The sequence below is a fragment of the Girardinichthys multiradiatus genome, chromosome 14 (assembly GCF_021462225.1).
Source record: "Girardinichthys multiradiatus isolate DD_20200921_A chromosome 14, DD_fGirMul_XY1, whole genome shotgun sequence".
Classification (NCBI taxonomy): Eukaryota; Metazoa; Chordata; class Actinopteri; order Cyprinodontiformes; family Goodeidae; genus Girardinichthys; species Girardinichthys multiradiatus.
The window spans coordinates 28,160,316-28,182,819 of record NC_061807.1 but is presented as its reverse complement, the minus strand read 5'-3'; the positions used below and the strand labels follow the sequence as shown (position 1 = coordinate 28,182,819).

At 37.6% G+C, this 22,504-nt stretch overlaps 1 protein-coding gene across 6 annotated transcripts in view; it reads right to left on the bottom strand.

Moving 5' to 3' along the window:
- Positions 1-22,504, bottom strand: part of arap2 (ArfGAP with RhoGAP domain, ankyrin repeat and PH domain 2) — a 191,371-nt gene that overhangs the window by 48,263 nt on the left and 120,604 nt on the right. For 3 of the 6 annotated variants that reach the window (XM_047386376.1, XM_047386380.1, XM_047386375.1), the window contains exons 17-23: positions 20,618-20,723; positions 19,953-20,151; positions 12,910-12,973; positions 12,289-12,455; positions 10,566-10,778; positions 6,261-6,366; positions 3,902-4,049 (exon numbers count right to left, since the gene is read on the bottom strand). In XM_047386376.1, coding sequence (XP_047242332.1) covers positions 3,902-4,049; positions 6,261-6,366; positions 10,566-10,778; positions 12,289-12,455; positions 12,910-12,973; positions 19,953-20,151; positions 20,618-20,723 — 1,003 coding nt within the window. The remainder of the gene's footprint in view (positions 1-3,901; positions 4,050-6,260; positions 6,367-10,565; positions 10,779-12,288; positions 12,456-12,909; positions 12,974-19,952; positions 20,152-20,617; positions 20,724-22,504) is intronic. The other 3 variants (XM_047386377.1, XM_047386378.1, XM_047386379.1) reach the window with 3 other exon arrangements.

The window sequence follows — 22,504 nt, the reverse complement described above, 5'->3', positions numbered from 1 at the left end:
AACATCAAGGTCGTGGTCAGTAATGAAGTCATTTATAAAAAATTATTTTCCTGACAGAGCTCTAATGTTCAATAACGCCAGTTTATATGATTTAGTTGCTGATATTAACTCTTTGTCTGGTTGTACCTGACAGTTTATGGCTTGTTTTGATTGTTTATTACTGTCTCTTATCCTTTTGGTTTTGCTCTTTCTGTCACGTATAAGCACAGAAATTTTACAACTATCTCCTATTAGGGGCCCAAGTTTTTCCTGGACATTCTCATTTCTGAAAGAGTTACCACTGGGGCCCAGACTGTATCACAGAGAAGTGATTTGAAGGTCCTGATTAGGAGGAGATAGATTAGGAAGTGGTGGGGCTCTGCAGCATTTGGAAGATGTTGGTTCGGTAGCAGGGCCTCGGCCACGGGGGGTGTTGAATGGAGAAGATGTCAGAGTCATTCGGGTCCCGATTTTAAGAGCTCCTTTCATGTTATCAGAATCCAGTAAAGCACAAAGCGGGCTCAATGGGGAGATGGGAGAGTTCTGTGCGGTGTGGTTCGGGGTCTGGGGTGAGGGGGTTTACCGGGGGAGTCGGTCTGGGTCTGGGTTTTGGGTGAGGGGGGTATACCGGGGGGTCCACCTCTCCTGTGGATTTCGACGGGGACACCTTTTGTGATGACCTCTCTTTCTCAGCCAACTGGCTGATTGTTTCTGCTGGAGGCAGCGTTATCATTGTTGTTGATACTCCATGTTCTCTGCTGAAGGTCGAAGCTGCTGGTGGATTATTTACTGAATAGAAGAGATTAGATGTGAGACGTCTGGCTCCGGGCTTGTTCAAACAGAAACCATCTTGCTTAAAGAGTTGTCATTTTTCCCAAAAGCTATTAAAGTCTCACAAAAATCTCATCTCCACAGAAAATCGAGTGAAATCCTCCTTCAGTCCTTCTGATTTTTTCTTAGCCACGTCATCCATGGCTGCACAGTGTATAATAAGGTTTTCTAGAGACGGGCGCTTTTCTGTGATTGCTAGAATATTCTGAGATATTGGTCAACACGTTAGTGGTACCAATCATAACTTCTGTGTTTTTCTTGTTGCAGAAGTTTTTAATCCCATCCAGAGCTGTGTTGCCCACTATTAGGGTTATTGGTCTGGTGGGGCGCTTTTTCTCTGGCAGCTTAGGAGAAGACTGTTTAGAATGGAGGTTGATCTCAAACCTTTTATTGTTCTCAGAAGATTAATCATTTTGCTGGTTTTCATTCTGTAGTCGGGCAAATCTGTTTTGGAGGGGAATTCCATTATTTCCAGCTGTCTCACTCCTATCAGTTGTTTTGACAGCAGCTCGCTGTCTAAGTCTCCTTTTCCCAGGGGAAATGGGGACATTTCTCTGTAATTTTGGCCATTCTAATTTATTTAATTGCTGAGCTCTTTCAGTGAGTCGTCCACCTTGATTTTTTTGGCATGCGCCTAAAACATACCAGGGGGGTCTGCCGGTAGGTTTATTCTCAGTGTTCTGATTGCCGGCTGAGTTGTTGAGCTGGCTGTCATTGTTTGGGATCACAGGCAGAGTTGAATCATCGCTGTACCCCATATTCACCTCCACATTTACTTCTAGTCGATGGATTTTCATCTCCAAAACAGCCAATTTCTGTAAAATTTTGTTCAAGTCCTCTGTGGTGAAGGGAGGCATTTTGTGCTGATTAGCTGGCGTCAACTTGTCCTGCTTTCGAGTTCGATTATAAAAACATCAAAATCCTTTAGAAAAAAATAAAATAAAAATAATAATAATCCTCGGGAGTTGCTGGTTAGAAGTAGTTTTAGTCCAATATTTCCGTAATTTTGGCTAAAAGATAAAAAGTTAGGAGTAAAAGAATGCAAGCAAGCAGGGAGCTTAGGAGAAAAGTGTCTGAGCAGGCAGAGAGGCGGAAGCAGACAAGTGGTTGAAAAAAAAGCATGCTCATGTGTTAGAATAGCCCAGTCAAAGTCCAGTGAAAAATCCAATTGGGACACTGAGACACGATTTGAGAACTGATACTTTCCATCCAGTCTGACTGAGCTATTTCCGTTGGTAGTTGAGAAAAACTGAGACATACCACAAGAGACTTTTTGGGGCTGAATGCAATTGTACACAACACTTTACAAGTTTGTTTTGTGGTTTTCCAAAAATAATCTTAAAAGGAAACCATACCCTTCCCCAGCAAAAAACTAACAAAAATAGTGACACAATATGAAACAGTTCAAGGGTTGTGAACCTTTGCAAGGCACAGTAAATATAGAACAGAAGACCAGGTCTAACCCAGAGAAGGAGTTAAAACTATAGCAGCAGAAACAGGTCATTTAGGAAAGCCTTCTAAAAGTCATTTCTGAAGTAAAAGTTGGCTGTGAATGTTTGATACCGCTCAGCTCCAAGTGAATAGTCTGCTTTCATAAAGGTCTGTTGGGGAAATTACATTTCTTTTTCCAACTTTTTTTTTTTTCTTAAACTTCATTATCACTTTCAAAGAACAATTCAATTTGTTAGAGTCATAGAAATGGCGGAGAAGATGGCAGAAGGGGAGGGGGACTTTCAAATTCATCGTGTGTGTTTGGACCTGATAATAGAGCCTGCCGACGACATCCCGCACAAACCCGAAGCTTTAATTACTGAGACGTCTCCGTTCTTTTTATGTCACATTCACTCTGAGCTTAATGGCTATTTGTCATGCAAACTGTAGTGTCTCAAACCAATTTTGGGCAAATGCTTCTCCTGGTACATCTCAACAAGAGAAAGATCGGGGAGCTCCACAGGAGAATTAGCAGCTGCTCCGTGTTGTATATCCCGTAAGCCACACAGCTCAGCAAGGGTAAGCGGGATCCTGCAAAGCCTCAATCGTTCATCTTACACATCAGCAAAAAGTCAAGCCCGTTTTAGGGATGTGGCAACAGTTCTGCTCCCCAGATGGCTGAAGTGCAAATAAAGTCATAACTCTAGCTTGTCTAAAAACAAACCGCATTTCATGAAAAGATCATACTGTCAGTCAAACATGGTAGTTATAGAGCGATAGTCTGGGGCCGATTTGCTCCTTCAGGGCCTGAACGACTTCCCTTAATTAATAGAATCATAAATGCTGCTACTTGACGGGCAGGAGAATGTCAAGCCATCACCGTAAGCTCTAGCTCACTTGGGTAATGCAAAACAACACCAGCAGATCCACCTCTGAATGAAGGTTTTAGCCACACACAAAATTAACTGGCCATCTCAGTTCCATACCTAAATCCTAGAGAAGAGAGCCTAAGAGAGGACCCATGGTGAGTTAAAGAGATTGTACAAAGCGGAATGAGGATCAAGGATTTATCTTTCTGTAAAGTCAAATCTTCTCAAATGTTATAGAAGACGATTAACAGATGTCCTGTTGGCAAAGGTAGATTGTGCAAAGTATTAATAGCTGGAATACAAACAAGTAGGGCTGTTCTGTTATCCCTTCTTTGTTTAAGTTATATATTTGTGAAATAAATTCATCCAAACATGTATAGCCATGAAGCCATAAGTTGTCTTGAAAAAGATCCTTTGAGTCTGATTTTATTATCAGTATTTTGTTCCAGCTGACCTGCTTCTGTTTCTTTTCCCAATTATATTTTCATAATACATTATTTTTTGGGAAAAATGTAATGTATGCAGGCTGTCTGTGGAGAATACACTTGGTAGATACATAGGACACATTGCAAAATAGCAGGAATTTTTTTTTAAAGTTATGCAACGTGTTTATGCAATGAAAAGTCGGATGTTACCTAACTTCCCAGGAGGAAGACCCATATCAAGTCAGCAACTAAAATTCAGCTTTCTGGAAGCTTTGATGAGATTTCTAAACCGGTTTTATTTTACCACCATCAACAGCTTAAAATTGCAAAACATTTTTATTGAATAACAACCCATTTTTGACTTACACTAAAAAGCACAACATAGTTGCTGATTAGGTCACGAACCACACTTATTTCCTGTGGAGTCTGTCCTTGAGTCTGGAACAGGCAGGAGGAGAAGACGGCGGCTATTTTTTCACTCGGCATTCCGTTGAGGTGCGAGCACTGCTGAATCCTGAAGCGGAAAAAGGAAAAGTGCTTAGAAAAAACAACCTAAATGCAAAAACACAGCCACAGAAAGCTCAGCACCAACAGCTTACATCTTTACAGCATACACAAAATTGAATAAAATTTGCTTTGGGCCAATTAGGGATTCTTGAAGAAGCCCATATAATTAACGGCTAAGTGACAACAAGCCAGTACAGGTATCTGAGGGAAAGGTGTGTGATGTGAGCATCAGTAAGACATGAGGACAGCAGTGTGTTCATGTCTTAATCCAATTAGAGGTGGAAGAACAGCTTTGTGCTGTTATGCTGAATATGGCTTTCTCTAAAACTGTGTATCCAATGTTTAGATGTTTAGTTTGTTTAAAACTAATTGGTATTGTTTTAATTAATACCAACCAACTGTTTCTCACTGTTAAGATTAATAATGAAGCTAAATGTTCTGTATATTTAAAGCTATGAACTGAATGAGGACCGAAATTTCAGAAATTCAAGAAAAAAAAACTGAGAGAAATAACTTTAATGATAAAAAAATAACTCCTACCGATCTTTAAACAGAGCCACTCTTACTGAGGAGTTCTGCAACATGCTTGCTAAATACCTGTGTTTTTAATAATGTGAGACACAATCTGTCCAAGATGGAAAATATGGGCAAATTGTCCAAACTACAGGGAATTTATTCAGCGTTTTTAACCCAAGGACACAGTTTCTTTAGGGATAAGTGGTCTTTTCACATTAAGCTTGTATTTTTGAAGAACCTGACAGCATATCCACTTTACAGTATTTATGACTATGTTTTGAAAAGATTGGTGAAAGGAAAAACATAACAAAAGTAGGATTACACAAATCAGGGCAGAACTTGTTTGCAAAAAAGAAGGGACGATAAATAAAATAGCAGCAGACAAATGGCAACTCAAGGGCTATTTGGGTAGGATGGCTCGAAATTAGTCATTTATGCATTTTAAGAGAAACCTTAACCAGTTTTGCTAAAAAAAACTTTTTAAATAGTTATGAATGCTCAAACTTTCTTGTATACAGCCTTTTTTTTCTCATTCTCACATTGGAAAAGGATCGCACAGCAAGATTAAAGGTCTATGAACAAATCATCCATGGTGAGACTGTGGTGGTTCATTATTGTGGTGGCTGCATATCAGCACCATTATGGCACACCTCCAAATTGTGCATATAGTTGCTGAGAGACAAAGGGAAGTTGTGCGTTCTCAAGGGGAGATGTGAGAACACATCCTGGTGCAAATGCAGTGCTTGTACAATTTTGACAGGATGGAAAAGAAAGCTGCTGGAAGAGTGGCTTTGATCCATCACTCCTCAGGCTTTTTAAATAATTTTTATACTTTTATAGTATGTTGTTGACAAATCCAGTCCCTGACCATTTTCATAAGAATGCTATTCTGATTTCTTTTCAGACACTTAAAGTGACATATACTGTATTTGATTTGGACCAAAATCTAAATAATGAAGGGTTGCACCGTGTTATAAACACATAACACACTATTAACCATTTTAAATGGAATCTTTAAAACACATTGGTATCAGATGACTTTCATAAAAGCACAATTTGCTCCCGTTTTTATTTGAATCTTTGACAACCATAAAAAAAAACAATATAGTTTTAACATGTCGTATTTTGAAAGGATCGTGCATCTCCAAGTCTTTAGGGTCAGAATATATCTAGAAAAAAGAAAAACATTGAAAGACCTTTTGAAAGTATAAAACAATAAAATAATGACCAGTGTAAAAACATTGTATAAAACTCTGTTTTGCTACCATTTTCTTCTTATACATATAAAAGGCCAATTTCTCAGAATCAGAATCAGATCAACCTTGTTAAAGATTTGTAAAAAGTCTTTAAATAAATTCATCTCTCACTAACAAATTTAGAAAGATCCTATGTTTTTAAGTATGGAGTAAGACTAAACACCTTTTTTTTCCCTGAAGAGTGCAGTACAAAGATGTCTTGAACAGTGCAAAATAAGAGACAGGGTCATTATGGGCTAGGGAATATGTTTCTGCAGGGAAATTATTTTCTACTTCTAAGGATTTTAAGAAATGACTGTTGCTTCTCTGAATATTTTGCACACTATCCCCTTGTTTAAAACGACTTACCATAAAGTTTTAGGTGCCATTAGTTCTATTTCCAGTAGAAAATACACACTACAATAATTGTAAATTTAAATGTGCATATAATGTTTGAGTGCACATACCTGTACAGATGTTGTAGCAAGGCTTGAAGGGTTGACCTGTAGATTTTTGGCAAACTCTGTATGAAAGTCAAATATTTCTTTACCCTCCGCTTCTCCTCCTTCTCATCTGTAAAACCACACAGAAACATGGGAAAAAGTATAATAATAATAATGGGCTTTCAATTGTGCATTTGGACTAGTCTTATTTTTGGGTGGAATAATTAAACAACATCTCCTGTGACTGGACTGCACAAGTTTCAATTTATTGTGAATGTTCCATAATCTCCACAGGGCAGAAATTATACTATAGGTTCAAATATATACATACAGCCCCACTGATGTTTGTTTAATAGTCTTGTAAGAAGCTGCACTTTGACTGCATGCTTTTTGTAGCCGAAACGCTTCTGGCATTAATCTGGTTGAATATTTGACAACTTTTCTATCTTCAGAGTTGGTAGAGTTCATTTTAAATCAGTAGTTGTCTGGCCCAGACACAGCTTTCGATCATAGTCCACCAATTTTCAAATCAAACTGACACTATAGCCGTTTAGGAAGCTTTTTGTTCTCTAAATTTAGTTTTTAAGTGTGTTTGGCATTATTGCCTAACACAGCAACCAGCAAGGCATTATTGTCCAAACTTCTTGCCCCATTATTTTCAATTAAAATGCAAACATGTATCTACATTTCTTTATTTTTACCTGTTCAACAATAAACTAAACATGCAATATGTGTGGTCTTTTCTTTACGGTGTTGAAAGGGTAAGGAAATAATTCTGTTTATTGGCCAAAAAAGGAATTTTAATAAATCGATATCAGTCCAAATTGTCATATCAGTGCAACCCTAGTAAAATTTCCACCCTCAAAACTGTTAAACAGTGTCCATCTGCATCACTGCCTGTTCTGAGAGACCAAATATGAATTGAATTTGAAAACGTCACTGTGTGAACGTATTTTATGTGCAGAGAATCAAAGGAAAATTTTCACCTCAGTGAACAATAAAGTTTTATCTTATCTTAATTTGCACAATATCAATTTAAGGGCCCCAAATGGCACAGGGGCAATTTGAGGCACAGGGGCAGGGGTGTAAACTTAACACACCCCTGCATCAAGGTTTAGCCCTTCTGTAAACTGAAACATGCTGTGTATGATGGTGTCAGAATCCTGCTGAAGGGCTGTTACACAGATGATACCCAGACATACAGTATGTCCCACTATAGAAAAACAAATCAAATTCTCCTTCTTCTAACTCTGATTTATTGTCTGGATGACATAAAAGCCAGGATGGCTCTGAACATTTTAAAGTTGAATGAGAAAAAGACTGAAGTGCTATGTAGATGTGGATTCCTTGGCTTGGTAGATAAGGCCAACTGTTATAAACCTAGGGGTCAAAGTGGATGCTGGAGCATAGTTAGAAAACTACATCAGAGCAGTTGTTTAGTCTTTTTTTACATTTGAGGCAGCAGGCTAAAAAAAGCCAAAGTCTTCTCAGCTGAATGTTGAAACAGTAATCCACACATTACCAGCCGAATGGAAAAACAGAGCCCTATGGGACACCACACAAGATAGGAACAGAAGAAGACACATGGTCACCAAACCGGAGACGGAAAGTATGCTTGGCTGAGTAGGACCTAAATCAGTCTAGAGTTGTAGCGCTGATGCCCCACCCATTGCTCCAAACGAGAAAGTACAATCCTACGGTCATGTATTAAAATATAATATACACAGTCACCAGACTCTGTTGCTAAAAACTTTGAAAAGGGCTGATTCTATACTGTGTAAAGTTTAAAACCAGAATGTAAAACCTCTAAAATGTTCTGTTCTTTCAAGTATCCCATTAATTGGTTGTAGACTAACTTCTCAAGGATTTTTGAAAGGAATGGCAGTTTTGAAATTGGCCTGTAATTAGCAAGAACAGAGGGCTCAAAAGTGGGTGTCTTAACCAAAGCCTGGACAGCTGCATTTTTAAGGACCACACCAGAAGACGGACTGATACGCATAAGAGCAAGGACCGAAAGCTCTACAGTGAGGAATATCTACTTAAATAATCGAGGAGAAATAGGATCATTTAGAGAACCTGCTGGCTCTAAATGACTAACCACCTCCTGCAGAGACGACAGAGTCACAGGTTGAAAGTTGTCAAAAATGGCAGAGCCAGGCACAGAGACTGAGAGGTCAGGAGCTGAAGGTGAGATCTGGGCCCTTGTGGAAGTGGCTTTCTCAATAAAAAAGGTTCAAAAACTTGCAGAAGACGGAGGTTAAATACAGTCTGTGTGGGGGCATTAAGAAAGAAATCTGTGGTTTTAAATAAAACAAGGATTGTGATCATATGATACAATCATTTTAGACAGGTATTTTCTCTTAGTGTCTTTCTCAGTTTATTGGTAATGACACCAGCAGTCCTTGAATATAAATGAAACAACACCTATAAATCATCAGTTTTCCTTCTGCACTCAGCTCTGAAATACTTTCTCCTCAGTGTCATCATTTCACCAGGGCTCAGACATGGTTCTAAAATGCATGATTTTTAATGGAGCCAGAGAATTCTAAAACTGTTTTGCAGGTGGAGTAAAACCACAAGGTGAGATCCTCCGCTTTGATGCACACAGTCTCTGGGAAGGCAAGGTTCAGATTTAAAAACAGATGAAAACTAACCAGCAGTGGAAGGGTTAAAAACACAACAGAGCGCAGGATTGGGTTTAGCTTTAGTGGAAGACAGGTTAATGTCAAATAAAACATTTATGTGGTTAGAAAACAATGGATCCCTAATCACTAGATTAACAATAGGTAAACCGTAAAATAAAACCAATTTAAGTGTGTGTCTATGTACGAGGTTTGCAAAGAACTGAGATATAGGTAAAACAGGACAACACACATAAATTTTAAAATCACCTACAACAAGAAAGCTGCCATACTACCGAAAAAAGGTTAGAAAACTCATTTATTTAGTTCTTAATATACTTGGAGGATGATAAACCACCGCACACAGCACATTGTGGGAACTGCCAAGTTCAAACAGGCTGAGCTCAAAGCTGATGAATGAGGATGGAGACAAGTGTTTACAGTTAAAACAGCTTTTAAAAACAGTCACTATTCCTTGTCCTCTACCCAAAAGCCCTGGAGAATTAAAATAAGAGCAATCCTGCGGTAAAAGTTCATTTAAAACGCTGGACTCACCTGTTTCTCCTGTCCCAGATTCTGTTGCAAATAGAAAAAAATCAAAACCTTGAGATAAAAAGAAATCCCTAACAATAAAAGTTTTGTTTGCTAGCAATATAATTAGGCCAATCCTGGCAGGAACCGGCAGGTCCGCGTCCTTAGCCATTGTCCAGGGGGCCCGACACAGAGGCTGCAGGTTGGGGAGATTTATCCAAGATGTCCAATGTCCAGCCAAGTTTGGTGATCATACACCATTGGAGGGTTGACATTTATGGTAAAACTTACCAAAAGCAGTACAAACAAGCAAAATACATGCAACAACAGACGATGACATCTTGTCTTTAAAAACAAAAATCTTTAAAGTCTTCTAATTTGTCTCATTTTAACAGGTCGATGGATGGAACTTGAGCACAAATGGTAAAGGGACTAAATTTATATAGCATCTAGTCACAGTGACCGCTCAAAACACTTTAAACTAGAGCCACATACACAAACATCAAATTGGGCAACACAACCATGACAGAAGGAATCTGGAATAAAACTCACAGCTTTCGGATTGCAAGATCACTACTCTCTCCACTGAGACACAGTTGGCTAATAGGACAATGGTCCCAAACACAAAGCTGAACTAGTTTTGGAAATAAAGAAGCAGACTATATTGACGATGTGTGGACTATGCTAAGAACCCGGGAAACAACCCAGTTTAAATTAATTCTACCATTTCTGCCAATACGAGTGGTTAAACAACCACAAGCTTTCAGATGACTACAAAACGCATGTGGATGAGGTATAACTTGCTAAGTTATACTTCGTCCAAATTTTAGTGGAATGTTTATGTATAAATATATATATATATATATATATATATAATGCCTGTATGTTTGGCATTAGAGAAAATCTATGATAATTCAGACTTGTGCACCTAATTGTTGTTTTGAGATATCACTAAGGTTGTGTGTTGTATGATTCCACACTGAAAAAAAGGACAATTCAACTAAATCATTAATGACATCCATGTTGTGTATGCACATTTCTGATCAGAATTGTATATTAGTTTAAAACTATATGCTGCAAAACTAAAATATTTAATCATTTTCAGAGATAATTTTGTTTCTTTTTTTTTTTTTTTTAGTTTAGAATCTCGCCCATTACTACCAGTCCCCTCACATACCCAGAGCTGACACCCAGTATGGATAGAGCTCCTTGGTCAGTAGGGCGTCCTCTGTCTGGGATAAGAAGCTCTTCAGGGTGTCTGTCACATTTTCCAGCTGATGCTCCTTGTTCCTCAGCTTCACATTACGCGCATCACGGGTGAACTCCTCCAGTAGGAGGGACACTCGGGCAGGGTCCCCAGGAGTCTGGTAGACCCCCTCCTGGCACAAGCCTGCATGAAGGATGTGTTATTAAGAATCTAGCAGAGTCCTGATTAACCTTGAACCACCTTATGGCTGCTTTAGGATGTTGGATTATAAAACTACATAGGCACATAAAATGCAGCGAGTAGGATAAAAATGTTGGGGTAAGGTATTTTAGCCTTCTATGTCATTTCACAGATCCATGCACCCGTTTTACATCTTCCAAGCATAGCCAAGGAGGCACTCGTCTGTGTTAACCACAGGAATTTATGACTACAGTGCTACAAAAGTATTGACACCCTTGAGCTTTTTTCACATTTTGTCATGTTTCGACCACATACTTCATTGGAAACATACTGAAGTGGGATTTTATGACTGACCAACACAAAGTAGTGCGAAAGTTTGAAGAGGGAGGAAATGTATACAGGATTTTAAACAGTGTGGCATTTCCTTATATTCAATCCCCTTTTCTCTGATATCCCTAAACAAGATCCGGAACAACACATTGTCTTGACAAAAACACGGTGGTGACAATAAAATGCTGTGGGAGTTGTTTACTTCAGCAGAGTGGCAAAGTTCCTTAGTTGAAATAAAGCCATAAGATTCCCTAGTTTGTTGCAAGACATGTAGGAGACACAGCAAATATTTTCAAAGAAGATGCTCTCTTCACATTAGACCAAAAGAACAGTAATTAACACTTAACATCACCCTGAACACACAATCTTGGTTATTGCAGGATTATGTTGTGGGGATGTTTTTCTTTAGTAGGTATAGGGAAGCTGGTGAAAATTATTGGGAAGTTAGATGGAGTTAAATACAGGGTAACACTAAAATAAAATCTAGTAGAGGCTGCAAAAGACTGGAGACTGGGGTGGGTTTCAGCTTTTCAGGAGAGCAACGACTCTTAACATTTAGATATAGCTTTTATGAAATGGTTTAAACTAAAGTCTATTCATTATAATGCCCCAGTTAAAGTCGACACTTAAATCACATTGAGGATCTGCGGCAACAACAAAAAACTGCTGCTCACAGATGCTCCCTATCCAGTCTTACATGGTTTGAGCTACTTTGCAAAGCAGAATGGGCAACCATTTTAGCCTCTAGATGTTTAAAGGTGGTAAATACAAAACGACCTGCAGAAGTAACAGCAATGAAAGGTGGTTGAACAAAGCATTGTACCCTTCTCCATCCACTTCACAATTAGGCACTAAATTGTTTTGGTCTATTCTCTAAAATCCCAGTAAAATAAATTAAAGTTTGAAGTTGTTACGGACACTTTTGCATGGAACTGTACATTTAGTAGGGAGCAGTTCCACAGTAAGCGCACTGAAAAGTGGGCCGCATTTTTGACATTTCTAAAAATACCACGCAAAGGCGTTTAGGGTAATGTCACCACATTGTAACAGACAACATTAAAAAGCATGAAAATCTCATCTCCATTGGATGAATCAGCCTCTCAAGGAGGAAAACTGAATATTAGTCACACAGAACTTACTTTTCCAGACTCGGGTTTTTGCAGGTAAAAATGTGCCAACTCACCATACTGAGTGACAAAAGCAATGCAGCTGTCGACTATAATGGGAATGCCGTTTTTGGTCAGCTGCTGATCACCCAGTGCTCTGCCATCTGTGGCAGCAGCCAGCGTGATTGCTGAGTGCCACAGAGAAAAGTCCATCCTGTTGAAGCCGTGGACATAGAGCGTTCTGCTGAAAAGATAATATTATCAGCTAAAAGCATGACTGACGGTCACCTGTGGTTCACACATTCGGAAAAGCACTTCTGAATCATTTAGCAAACAGCAGACGAAATTAAAGGAATCCAAAAGCGCTTCTACGCAACACGTGTCTATAAACAAGTGCTGTCTTCCCACAAGGTCTGACCAAAAACACAAAAACAAACTGCAATTAGTGGCGTCAGGACAAAGTCTTGTCACATTATTCTTAAAAGGAGTCAGAAAAGTTCTGCTGCATCATGTTACCATCTCAGCTCGACTCTCTTTATCTCAGACATGGCTTTAATTACCACAGATGGCTACAGTAAGTGCATCTGGACTAACAAGACAAAAAAGCAAAGTTAAAGCTAACAACACTGACTAAAGCATATACTGTTGCTGAATGATAAATACAATGCTAATCAACTATTCGTTTAACAAATTCATACCTCCCACTTTCCACCATCAGAAGGACTTGGATCTTGTCCTCGCCCTCGGTATGGGTGGAGACAGCTGTGAAGACAAAGGGCAGCAAGTTTGGTGGGGGCAGTTTAGGCTTGGTATTTGAAGCAGTAAAATCTCCATAAAAGCAATAAAGCTTTAAACATTTTGCTTAAACCAAGAGGACGATGCATTAAAGGACTATTACTAAGAATTGTTTTTGATCAATTTATACATTAAGTCCTCATCTGAGGGCAAAGTCACCAAGAAGCTGGAAATATTTGTTGTGTTTCATGTTGTTTATGTTTACTTAAAATTTGTAAAATGTTCTTAGGAATTTTAACACTGATAAAAATCCAGATAAAGTTTCTATTGCAAGCCAAGAAGAAAAACTGACAACATACTGAAGTACAACAGACACACAGCGGAAAAGCATTACATACAACTGATTGTTACAAAAAGAGACATTAAAGTGGTGGATTATGGGATTTGAAAAGAAATCACAATGCAGGAGGAAAGAATATAGATTGGAATAAAACGTAAAAAGTCAGTGTAATATGTCCATTTTGTAATGGTATTGTAACTGGTATTACTATTATTATTATTATTAATAAGATTTTAGGTTAACTTTCAGACCACATAAGTGGTTGGAACCACAATACAGTAATAAATATGAAAACAATTCATTCTAAACCAAATGCATCATATAAAGTTTTTAGCTCTTTATCTAATCATTTTAGGGGTCTTTTTTCACTGTAACGCAACCTGTGGTTCACTATTCCGACAAGGTCTCCAAAAATATAAAATTTTTTCGGATGGAACTCTTAGAGGAAGAAAACAATGCTAATGATAAGGTTATTTTCTGTGTTTTATCTGACCACCTCTTGGTTACTGTTCTCTTTTGAAAGTCTTTTGGTAGATATCTGACCGGACTTTGAAGCATAGTAAAGGTGTGCAGTAAGCAAATAAGACTCATATTAAGAAAACCTGCTCTGAGACAACTATTGATCTGATCTCTGGTATCACATCTTCTCACCATGATTACATATTACAGCAACAAAAAGAGAAATGTAGAATGAAACTGATCAGCATTCAGTTTATCTCATATTTTATAAGACTGTGCCTTTTTTATGTCAGATTGTGTAGTCAAGTCATATCACTGCAACACTCATTCTTATAGCTTTGTTGATTAGAAAAAAAATAGTATGACTAGACAAACTTAGCTTTAAGAATACAAGACTTATTTCAACAGGAGCAGGCCCTATTCATGTCAACATTTTAAAACTAGTAGATTAGATACAAAATGTCCAGCACAACCTGGATGCATACGATCCATTACTCTATGATCAATAAAATATTTAGAAGGTTGTACAATAAATTGAAAATCTAATTTGAGGTGTGACTCATGCATGCTCTGAATCCCAATAATGCATTTAATCACATTGGGTTCAGGTTATGTTAAGACGTTTATCTTTTCCAGTGTGTAAGTGTATTTTGAACCACCGAAAAACCAATCAACCAAGGGGTACAAATAAAGCAACTTTGGACCTGGGTTGGATTCTTCATAATTGTTTGGTGTAAAATTATGCTACTGTATTAAATTATAATATATAGGGTTGACAAATTACATTTTACAAGGTAAGCAATCAAATTTACTGCTTTACTACGAGACAGGGATGTTAATGTGTGAGTCAAAGGTTCAATTGGAATTTATCAAAAATTAATAAACATGCAGGGAAATGAAAAGGAAAAGACAGCTAGTGAATGGAGAGAGAAATGGTAAATGCTTTCTTTTAGATTTAAAGATTTTCTTTATACTAATGGGACACATGAATACTTCCATTCTCCCACTTTCATACTGATGGCAGATTTAAACATGAATAGGAAGCAGGGCACAAAGAAAAGCATTAATTATTCACAATTGTCACAATAAAAAACGCCTGAATGCAAACAGATTGCCTTGTTAGTAGTATTGAACCCATCAGCAAAACAGACAGAGTTACTGACATTCTTCATCTTCTCAATCAGTCTTTTGAAATTGGAATAAGGGAGCAAGAGAAACTGTGCTGAGGGACTCTAAAGCACAGCCATAATCTCTTCGGGGGCTTCAAACAGCAGCTTGGATCATGGTAACAATCGCACACAACAGAGAAAGTACAAAAAAAAGGAGACGAGGCTCTGCTCATATCTCCTAGCAACAACATCTGGCACTTTCATCATTCTCAATCACTGATTGTGCTCCAGTAATGGATAGAAAGATGAAACATACAGAAAAGATTATCCTCGACTTCATCTTAGCAAACCACTGATTTTATGAGACTGATTGCTGCCTTAGTAACTACCTTCATCCTGTAATTACCTTTAAAAATATAAGCTTTTGTGCACTTGGGTGGATGTTATGTATTCTGGATAAATTCATATGCAGTGCATAATAAAAAAAAAACTTTAAAAAAAATCAACAATGTCGAGTGTAAATATGCAGTAGCCTTTATTTTAAGTTAATTGTACAAAAGGCAACTGTCTCCCTTTGATTGACAAGGCTTCTGTATAGGCCAGTTGATGTTGATCCAGAAAGCAAAACAAAAAAACAAAAACAATAAATCCCATAAAGTCTGTTTTTGTTTCTGGCACATTTTCAAGGGCACCGTGTTTTATTTTGATCCAAATAACGAGAAGCCAAGAACTTAACAAATCGACTTGAGGGAGTTTTATTAGCAGTCTTATCAGGTAAAATGCAAAACACTTGTCATAGCTATTTGAACAAACATACAGAAATCCTCATTCATCCAACTAGAAGCTCAGTGGAAATGTGTTTGTTAATCTGTTAGCGTGATAAAGTCTGGGGCCTTGTTCTCACCAAAGAATATATTTTATGGATGTTCTTTTTGCCAAATTATAAACGTTCAAAGCTGGGTTTTTTTTTCAAAGCTTTGTTATTGTGGGAATAAATGCTTCTGGTCGGCCGATGTTTTTATATTAGGAAACAAGGAATGGCTCTAACTGGATTTGTGAACATGGTTCAATGTTTTGTTAAAAAAAACATATTTTTCTACATAATCATTCAGAAGGGAAGAGAAGTAACCACAGTTTTTGTAAACACTAATGACATCTGTGTGTTCTGGAGGTTTTTTTTTCCCCCACAAAATTAAAATTATCGGTCAAGAAGTAGATGAGCTTGATGTAAATCCATAAAAACTGTCAGAAATACCTTTTCTTCTCAATCTACATTGGGGTATTACTGCTTGAGGGAAAGCAAGCTGCCCCATCAGGGAGCTTGCAGATGCCTACCCAACTGCAACAAATACCACCGGTAATTGTAGAAGCAGTGTGGGCCTTATAGCTCACGTATGATCAGTGAAAAGAATCGGTGAAAAGAATGAAGCATGTAGTATGATGTTATTTTTCTAATATGTTGCTTCTCACCAGATCTAGGAGGAGCCATACCTTTCAAAATGTTCCACTTTTCTCCTGTCAGGCGACTGAATATTTTCCCAAAAAGGTTAAGAGATCATCAAGATTTTTTGGCCCTTGTTTTCTTTTTAGTTTTCACCCTGGAACTCTTATTAAAGTCATTTTTGTCCCATCTCTTTTTCTCTGTTAACTTCTGAACACTGACCTTATCTGAGGCAGGTGAGGTCCGCAGTGCTTTCGATTATGTTCTTTATGATCTTGTGATTTACTGCATGAGCTTATGCGCTCCCGGAGTAATTTTGGTAGGGTGACCCCTCCTGGGAAGGTTCACAAATGTTTTCGTAACTTTTACCAGACTGATGGATATCAATGATCACTGATCTTTTAGCCTACTTCATGGCGTCAGACAGGTTCTTTTTAAGAAGTTTCTTTAATCTACATGTCAGGTTGGAATCAGGCCTGAGGGTGGCTGATGAAATTGATCATAACTTTCCAAAAATATAAATAACAGTAGCAATGGGGGTGAGTACATTTTCAAATGGAAGCAGGTTGGTTATGATTTATGATCTTTTTACTCTTTATAAATGAAATTATAATTTCACTATTGCTTTTTGGATTTACTCAAGTTATTTGTGTCCTGTGTCGAAATTCATTTGATATTTTGAAACATTTAAGTATTTAGCTCTGTAAACATAATTAACTAACCAAAAAAAAAGTATTAATTTAGGTGGACTTCAGTGTGGACACAATGAAATTTGACTGTAAAATGTGAAAGATGACATTCTTCTGCCTCTGATTTACCTGCATTTTTAGAATAAAGCACTTTTTGTACTTTGGCTTTTGCTTTGAGATACTATACATCCAGAGAGGCATTTAAAAGCTATTGTTCTTACCATGTTTAAAAGTATTTCCCTTCTTTAATGTAACGGGTTGGAGAGTAGATTTCCGCACTGTGACAAATGATTATCCAGCTATAATCTGTCTATTTTTCTCATTTACCTTGATTCTTTGGTTACTTTATAACCTTAAAAACTGAACAAAATACAAAACAAAACAAAAATCACTTAATATTAACATAAGATGAAATTAGTAGTTAAATGCATTATTGGATAAAGTCGAATTTAAATAGAATTACTACTTACGAATGAATTCTCCTAAACCATGTAAATTATAGATCAACGTACTCCAGATTAGAGCTAAGAAAGAAAACATTTCACATTATAACTGAATAAAGTGATTATATTTGAAACAGCCTGATGCCACATAAGAATGATCACAGTGTATGTAACAAAAATATAAACCACTGATGAATTCTGGAGTGAAGCAACCTTTTGTGACTTTAATTGAAAAGTGTTTTTATTAAATCCCTCAGTGCTACACAGGGACACCTTTCATGTGGTGGTGTCTCTTTAGAGAAAATAACAGTTAATCCCATGTCATAGACCACAAATCCTGAAGCGATCCTTTTTCAGCGCTTCAAAACCCAACATACCCCTGACAGAACACGGCCCTCTTCTGGCTCCGGGGGGTCTTTGGCTGTGACAAATATGGTTTGTGAAAGCCAGGAATAAAAATGAACACCGCTGCAGTTCTTTATCCCGCCCCAGGTGAGAAGATGGGGCGGCACTTTGCGCGATTTGATCCATGCCGAGCTGTAAGTAGATTAAAAAGATCTATTGATTCTCCCCTCCTTCTGTTCGCGTGTCACGCTGGTGCAATCAATTGAAATGTTCCAAAATCTTCATCATCTGCCAAAGCTCGTGTGAACTTTAAAGCCTTCCATGCTGATGAGAAGACATAACTCATGTTCAGCGGTAATTTGGACAAACAGCACTTACAAAACTAGCACAATTACAGACAGTTATTTCTAAAAAGATGCTCAAGAAACTAAAGAAATGGAAAACCATTTTGACAAACGATTCTTTGTAGGTTTGTTGCATAATATATGCCTTTACTTACCTCTTTTTGTTTTTTAAATAGAGAATATTCTCATATACATGTCTAAGACTCTTCATTGTTCTCTTCTCTTTAGTAACGATCCAGATTAACTTGTTACAGGAAAGTTTTTAAATACCTAATGGAGAATTTGATGTGCAGCGGCATATAAACACTGCATCTACAAAAGCTTTCTTAAATCACAAATAAATAAAAATAACTCCCATCAATGCTTTGATCTTCAAGTTCTCAGCAAACTATTAGTCACAGATCTGGTGTTTATAGAAGAAAGTAATTGTTGTAAGAAAGCCCTACATGCAAACACTATGAGTGGAGGAAAATTCACATCACTCTGAATACAACATCAACAAGGTAAATTATGGTGGAGGTGGTATTATGGTGTGGAGATGCAGGGACAACATTTGGAGGCTGCAAAAGCGGACGGACAACTAACATACGGCCAGAACTACAGTGAAATAGTTCATTTAAAGCATATTGTAGTATATTTCTTCATTCATCTACAGTGCATGCATTTCCATGGTAATAATATGCATGCTCTCCTTCAGGTTTAAAGTTCTGTATAACAGAAAAGACAAAAAAAGTCTTCTAAGATATGAGATTTAAAGTGGACTAATGCAACGTCAGATGTACAACATCAGACACAATGCAAAAGCAATATTTAAAAAGTCAAGCTCGTGTTTAACCTACTTTTTTTAGGATGTAGGATGAATGTTAGCCAGATACAAAAAATGTTGAAACATCAACCATGATGTTAGAGAATTCGTTTTTTTAAACTGAGAGCAGGTCTTTGTGGCAACATTAAACCCTGTTCCATTTAGGAGTGACTGGTTGCTGTGAACTGAAAGATTTCCAATAAAGAAAAAAGAAAGATAAGAACAATATGCTGTATTTTTCCTAGAAACAGTATCTGGTTGTGTGAAACAGTCAGTGTTTCACACACATATGGCAATTCCCATCTTCATTCTGTTGTTCATAAATTTTCTTTCTGATCAAGGCACATATATATAACTGAAAACAAAAAAAGTTAATGTGTGGAATTTGTTTTTGTGGTACTAAAATCAGGATTTCACAAAAACTGAGGACCAACCTTTTAGTGCTTTTAACGTGCTTTTGCTGTCTGACAACAGCAGAAATAAATACAAACACCAAATCAACTTCATTGTAAATTCTGTTCAATTAAAAATACCGTTACAGAGATATGCAAAACAGATGTGAAGGAACTAGTGGAGATTAGACTATAAAGGCTTTGTGATTCTGCAATTATATGCTAAATGATATCATTTAACAATACTCACAACAATATTGTCTTGACTTTGAAATAGTTCTTTTTAAGGGTTGATTTGCATTGGAGTCTATCGTGCTCCAGGAAAGCCCACCAAATCTTACCTTCCATTAAAAGCCGGTCTCTAAAGATCTCCATCAGTATTTTAAAAGTAATGTTATCATGGTACAGGTAAAAAACCACAACGCAAGTAGAGTTTGTTTGAAAAGGTCCTGAAAACACAACTATCCAGTACGCTGGTGGAGGTTTCTGTATTTGGTATAAGCAGAACTCAAATGTTGAGTTTCTGACCAGGAAACTCACTTTGTTTAGCAGAGCTGCTTCCTCAGTCTTTCATAGTGAAAATACAAAATACTAACAAAAGAAAGCCCCAACCTCTAAACAAATCAGTAAGATGCTTACTAAGTTCTTGCAGTTGTTTGAGATGAAGGACTTCCTCCTCTCCCTCCTCATCTCCAGAGCTGAAGTGCAGTGTGGAGCCTCCCAGCACGAACCAGCCTGTCCTCCAGTGATACAGGTCATGGCCTTCCTTGTATTGGAGTCTGCCAATCAGTTTGCTGTCTTTCTGCACCAGTCCCTCGACCTTAGACGGGACGAAGCACTGTGGATAACATGTGTTGATGAAAATACTTCTTCTGGACCTCCAAATCAGGTGCAAAGAAAGTGCAAACATATTGAATTTATACATTTATAATAGTTTCTCTTCAGTTACAAAAATATTTGCACTATGTTCTCTGGCTTTAAACTGAAACATCAGCCTATTCTGCAGAGGGAGAGGCATAATTAGTGATGCTGAAATGCCTCTCCCAACCAGCAACTAAGTTGTCTAAGACTGGAAAGATAATAGAGGCTACAGAGGGGATATTTATACAGGGGCAATGGGAGGGAAGATGGTAAAACCACTTGTCTTACTGAAAGAAGCATTGCAGCATGAATGAAAAGAAACAAAAAACTGTAGTACATTCACAGAACTTCTTTGTTTAAACTTTAGGTGAAAAACAAACTTATAGGAGAAGGATGGAAATGCATGCGGCATGTGTGGGAGTGCTCTGCTCGAACGGTGTCACCTTTGTCAGTGCCTGGATCCAGTCATGCTGCGTATCCTGCGTCTCAGCTCCTACAGTCAGGGCTCGCTCTGTTCGCAGGTACAGCTCAATGATAAACAAAGCCCTGCTGGATACAAAGGTCAACTTTCAGGGGGTTCTACATGTAAGAAAGGGTTCATGTACAGCAATGCATCTCAAACTATCCACATTTGCAAACATTAAACAAAGATATATGCCCTGCACTTTATTTATGTTATTGTTCCCGAGCATTTTTACCGAAACATTTCAGAATCTACTTGTTAATCTGCACATTGGTGGGAGCAAACAGACGGGATAGGAGCTGTAAAATTAATTCATTCTTATTTACTGGTAGTCAACAAATGTATCACAAGCAGGGAATCTGTTGATGTGAAACACTAAAGCACATGCTAATAACCTGCTCTTGGGCCACGCCTATTAAAAGGTTGCGCATATCTTAATGCATCATCCAACAATGGAGGGAATATGACAACTGCAAACCTCAACAAACATGGTCTTCCACCTAAAATGATAGATTGGACGACAGAGAAGAAACTCAGAGGCCCCTGATAAGTTTGGATGAGCTGCAGAAATCCACAGTTCAGGTAGGAGAAATCGTTGACAGTGCAACTGTCCAACTTTCATGGAACTGTGGCACAATTAAAAACATTTTTTACAGCTCGCCATATAAAGTCCAGTTTGTCAAAAGCAATTTTTGTTGAAGAATTTTGAATAGACCAAAGCGTTTTTGGCTTACAAAGAGTGTGCAAAATAATACACAGAAAAACCAACACTCCACATCATCCTTAAAAACCATCACAATGGTGAAGCATGGTGGTGACAGCATCACGCTTTGTGGATGCTGTTCTTTAACGTGGACAGAGAAGGTGGTCAACGATGATGATGGGGCCAAATAAAAGGCCCTTCTGGTGAAAAACCTGTTATAGGCTGCAAAAGACACATGGGACCTCGTAGGGGGTTTATCTTTCAGAGGGAAAGAAGAAAAATACAGTGCAGGTGTTTGATACAGAGACACATTTATTGACATTTCTTAATGCAAGAATTTCACCAATAAAAATAAATCTTAAAATGAATATTGTTAGGTATAAGACGAGTATGCATCCTTCAATAACCATATTTTTACAAAACCAACCAACCCAGGAATATCTAGTTAAAAGCAGACTTGGGTGCACGAATTCAAAAATCAGGACTAAAAACGGCAACTGTTTTCAAAAACAGTGATCTAAAACCTCTTTTTGATGCTGAGATCAGAATACAATTTTTTTCTAGACTAAGAAAAAAAATGTTATGCCTGTCTTTTAATAAGGCAAAAGTGTAAGAATTAAAAAACATTTTTGGCCCTGAGTACATTCAGCCCAACAACGTTTGATATTACAGGTTTAGATCAAAGCATATACATGTTTTAGAATGGCCTAATCAAAGTCCAAAACCAAATCCAATTGAGAATCTGTGGCACGAGTTGAAAACTGATATTCACACATGCCCTTTTACAGGGAACTCTATAAAATCTTGACAACAAAGAAAAGCAAAAGTAATAAAGGAATGGCAAAATCTAAAAACTGTTGTGAAATTAAAAGCTTTACTTGTACTTTTGTGAGATATGAATTTATCGGGTTAAACATGTAAAAGAAGATTCAATCATTTATCCACAAAATGGATACTATTTACTATCTCGAAGGAAAATAGAAGAGAACAGCACTAGATCCAAAGCCATTCACCCACAGCCATAAACACCAGGCAAAACTTTGTTAAAAAAAAACACCATTATTCTCAGTCTTTTCACATCCTGTTGTGTTTGCCTCCACTCTGAAACACCTCTGCTTCTGTCTATCAATAAATGTGTCACAGGTCAGAGTATCACTAACTTAA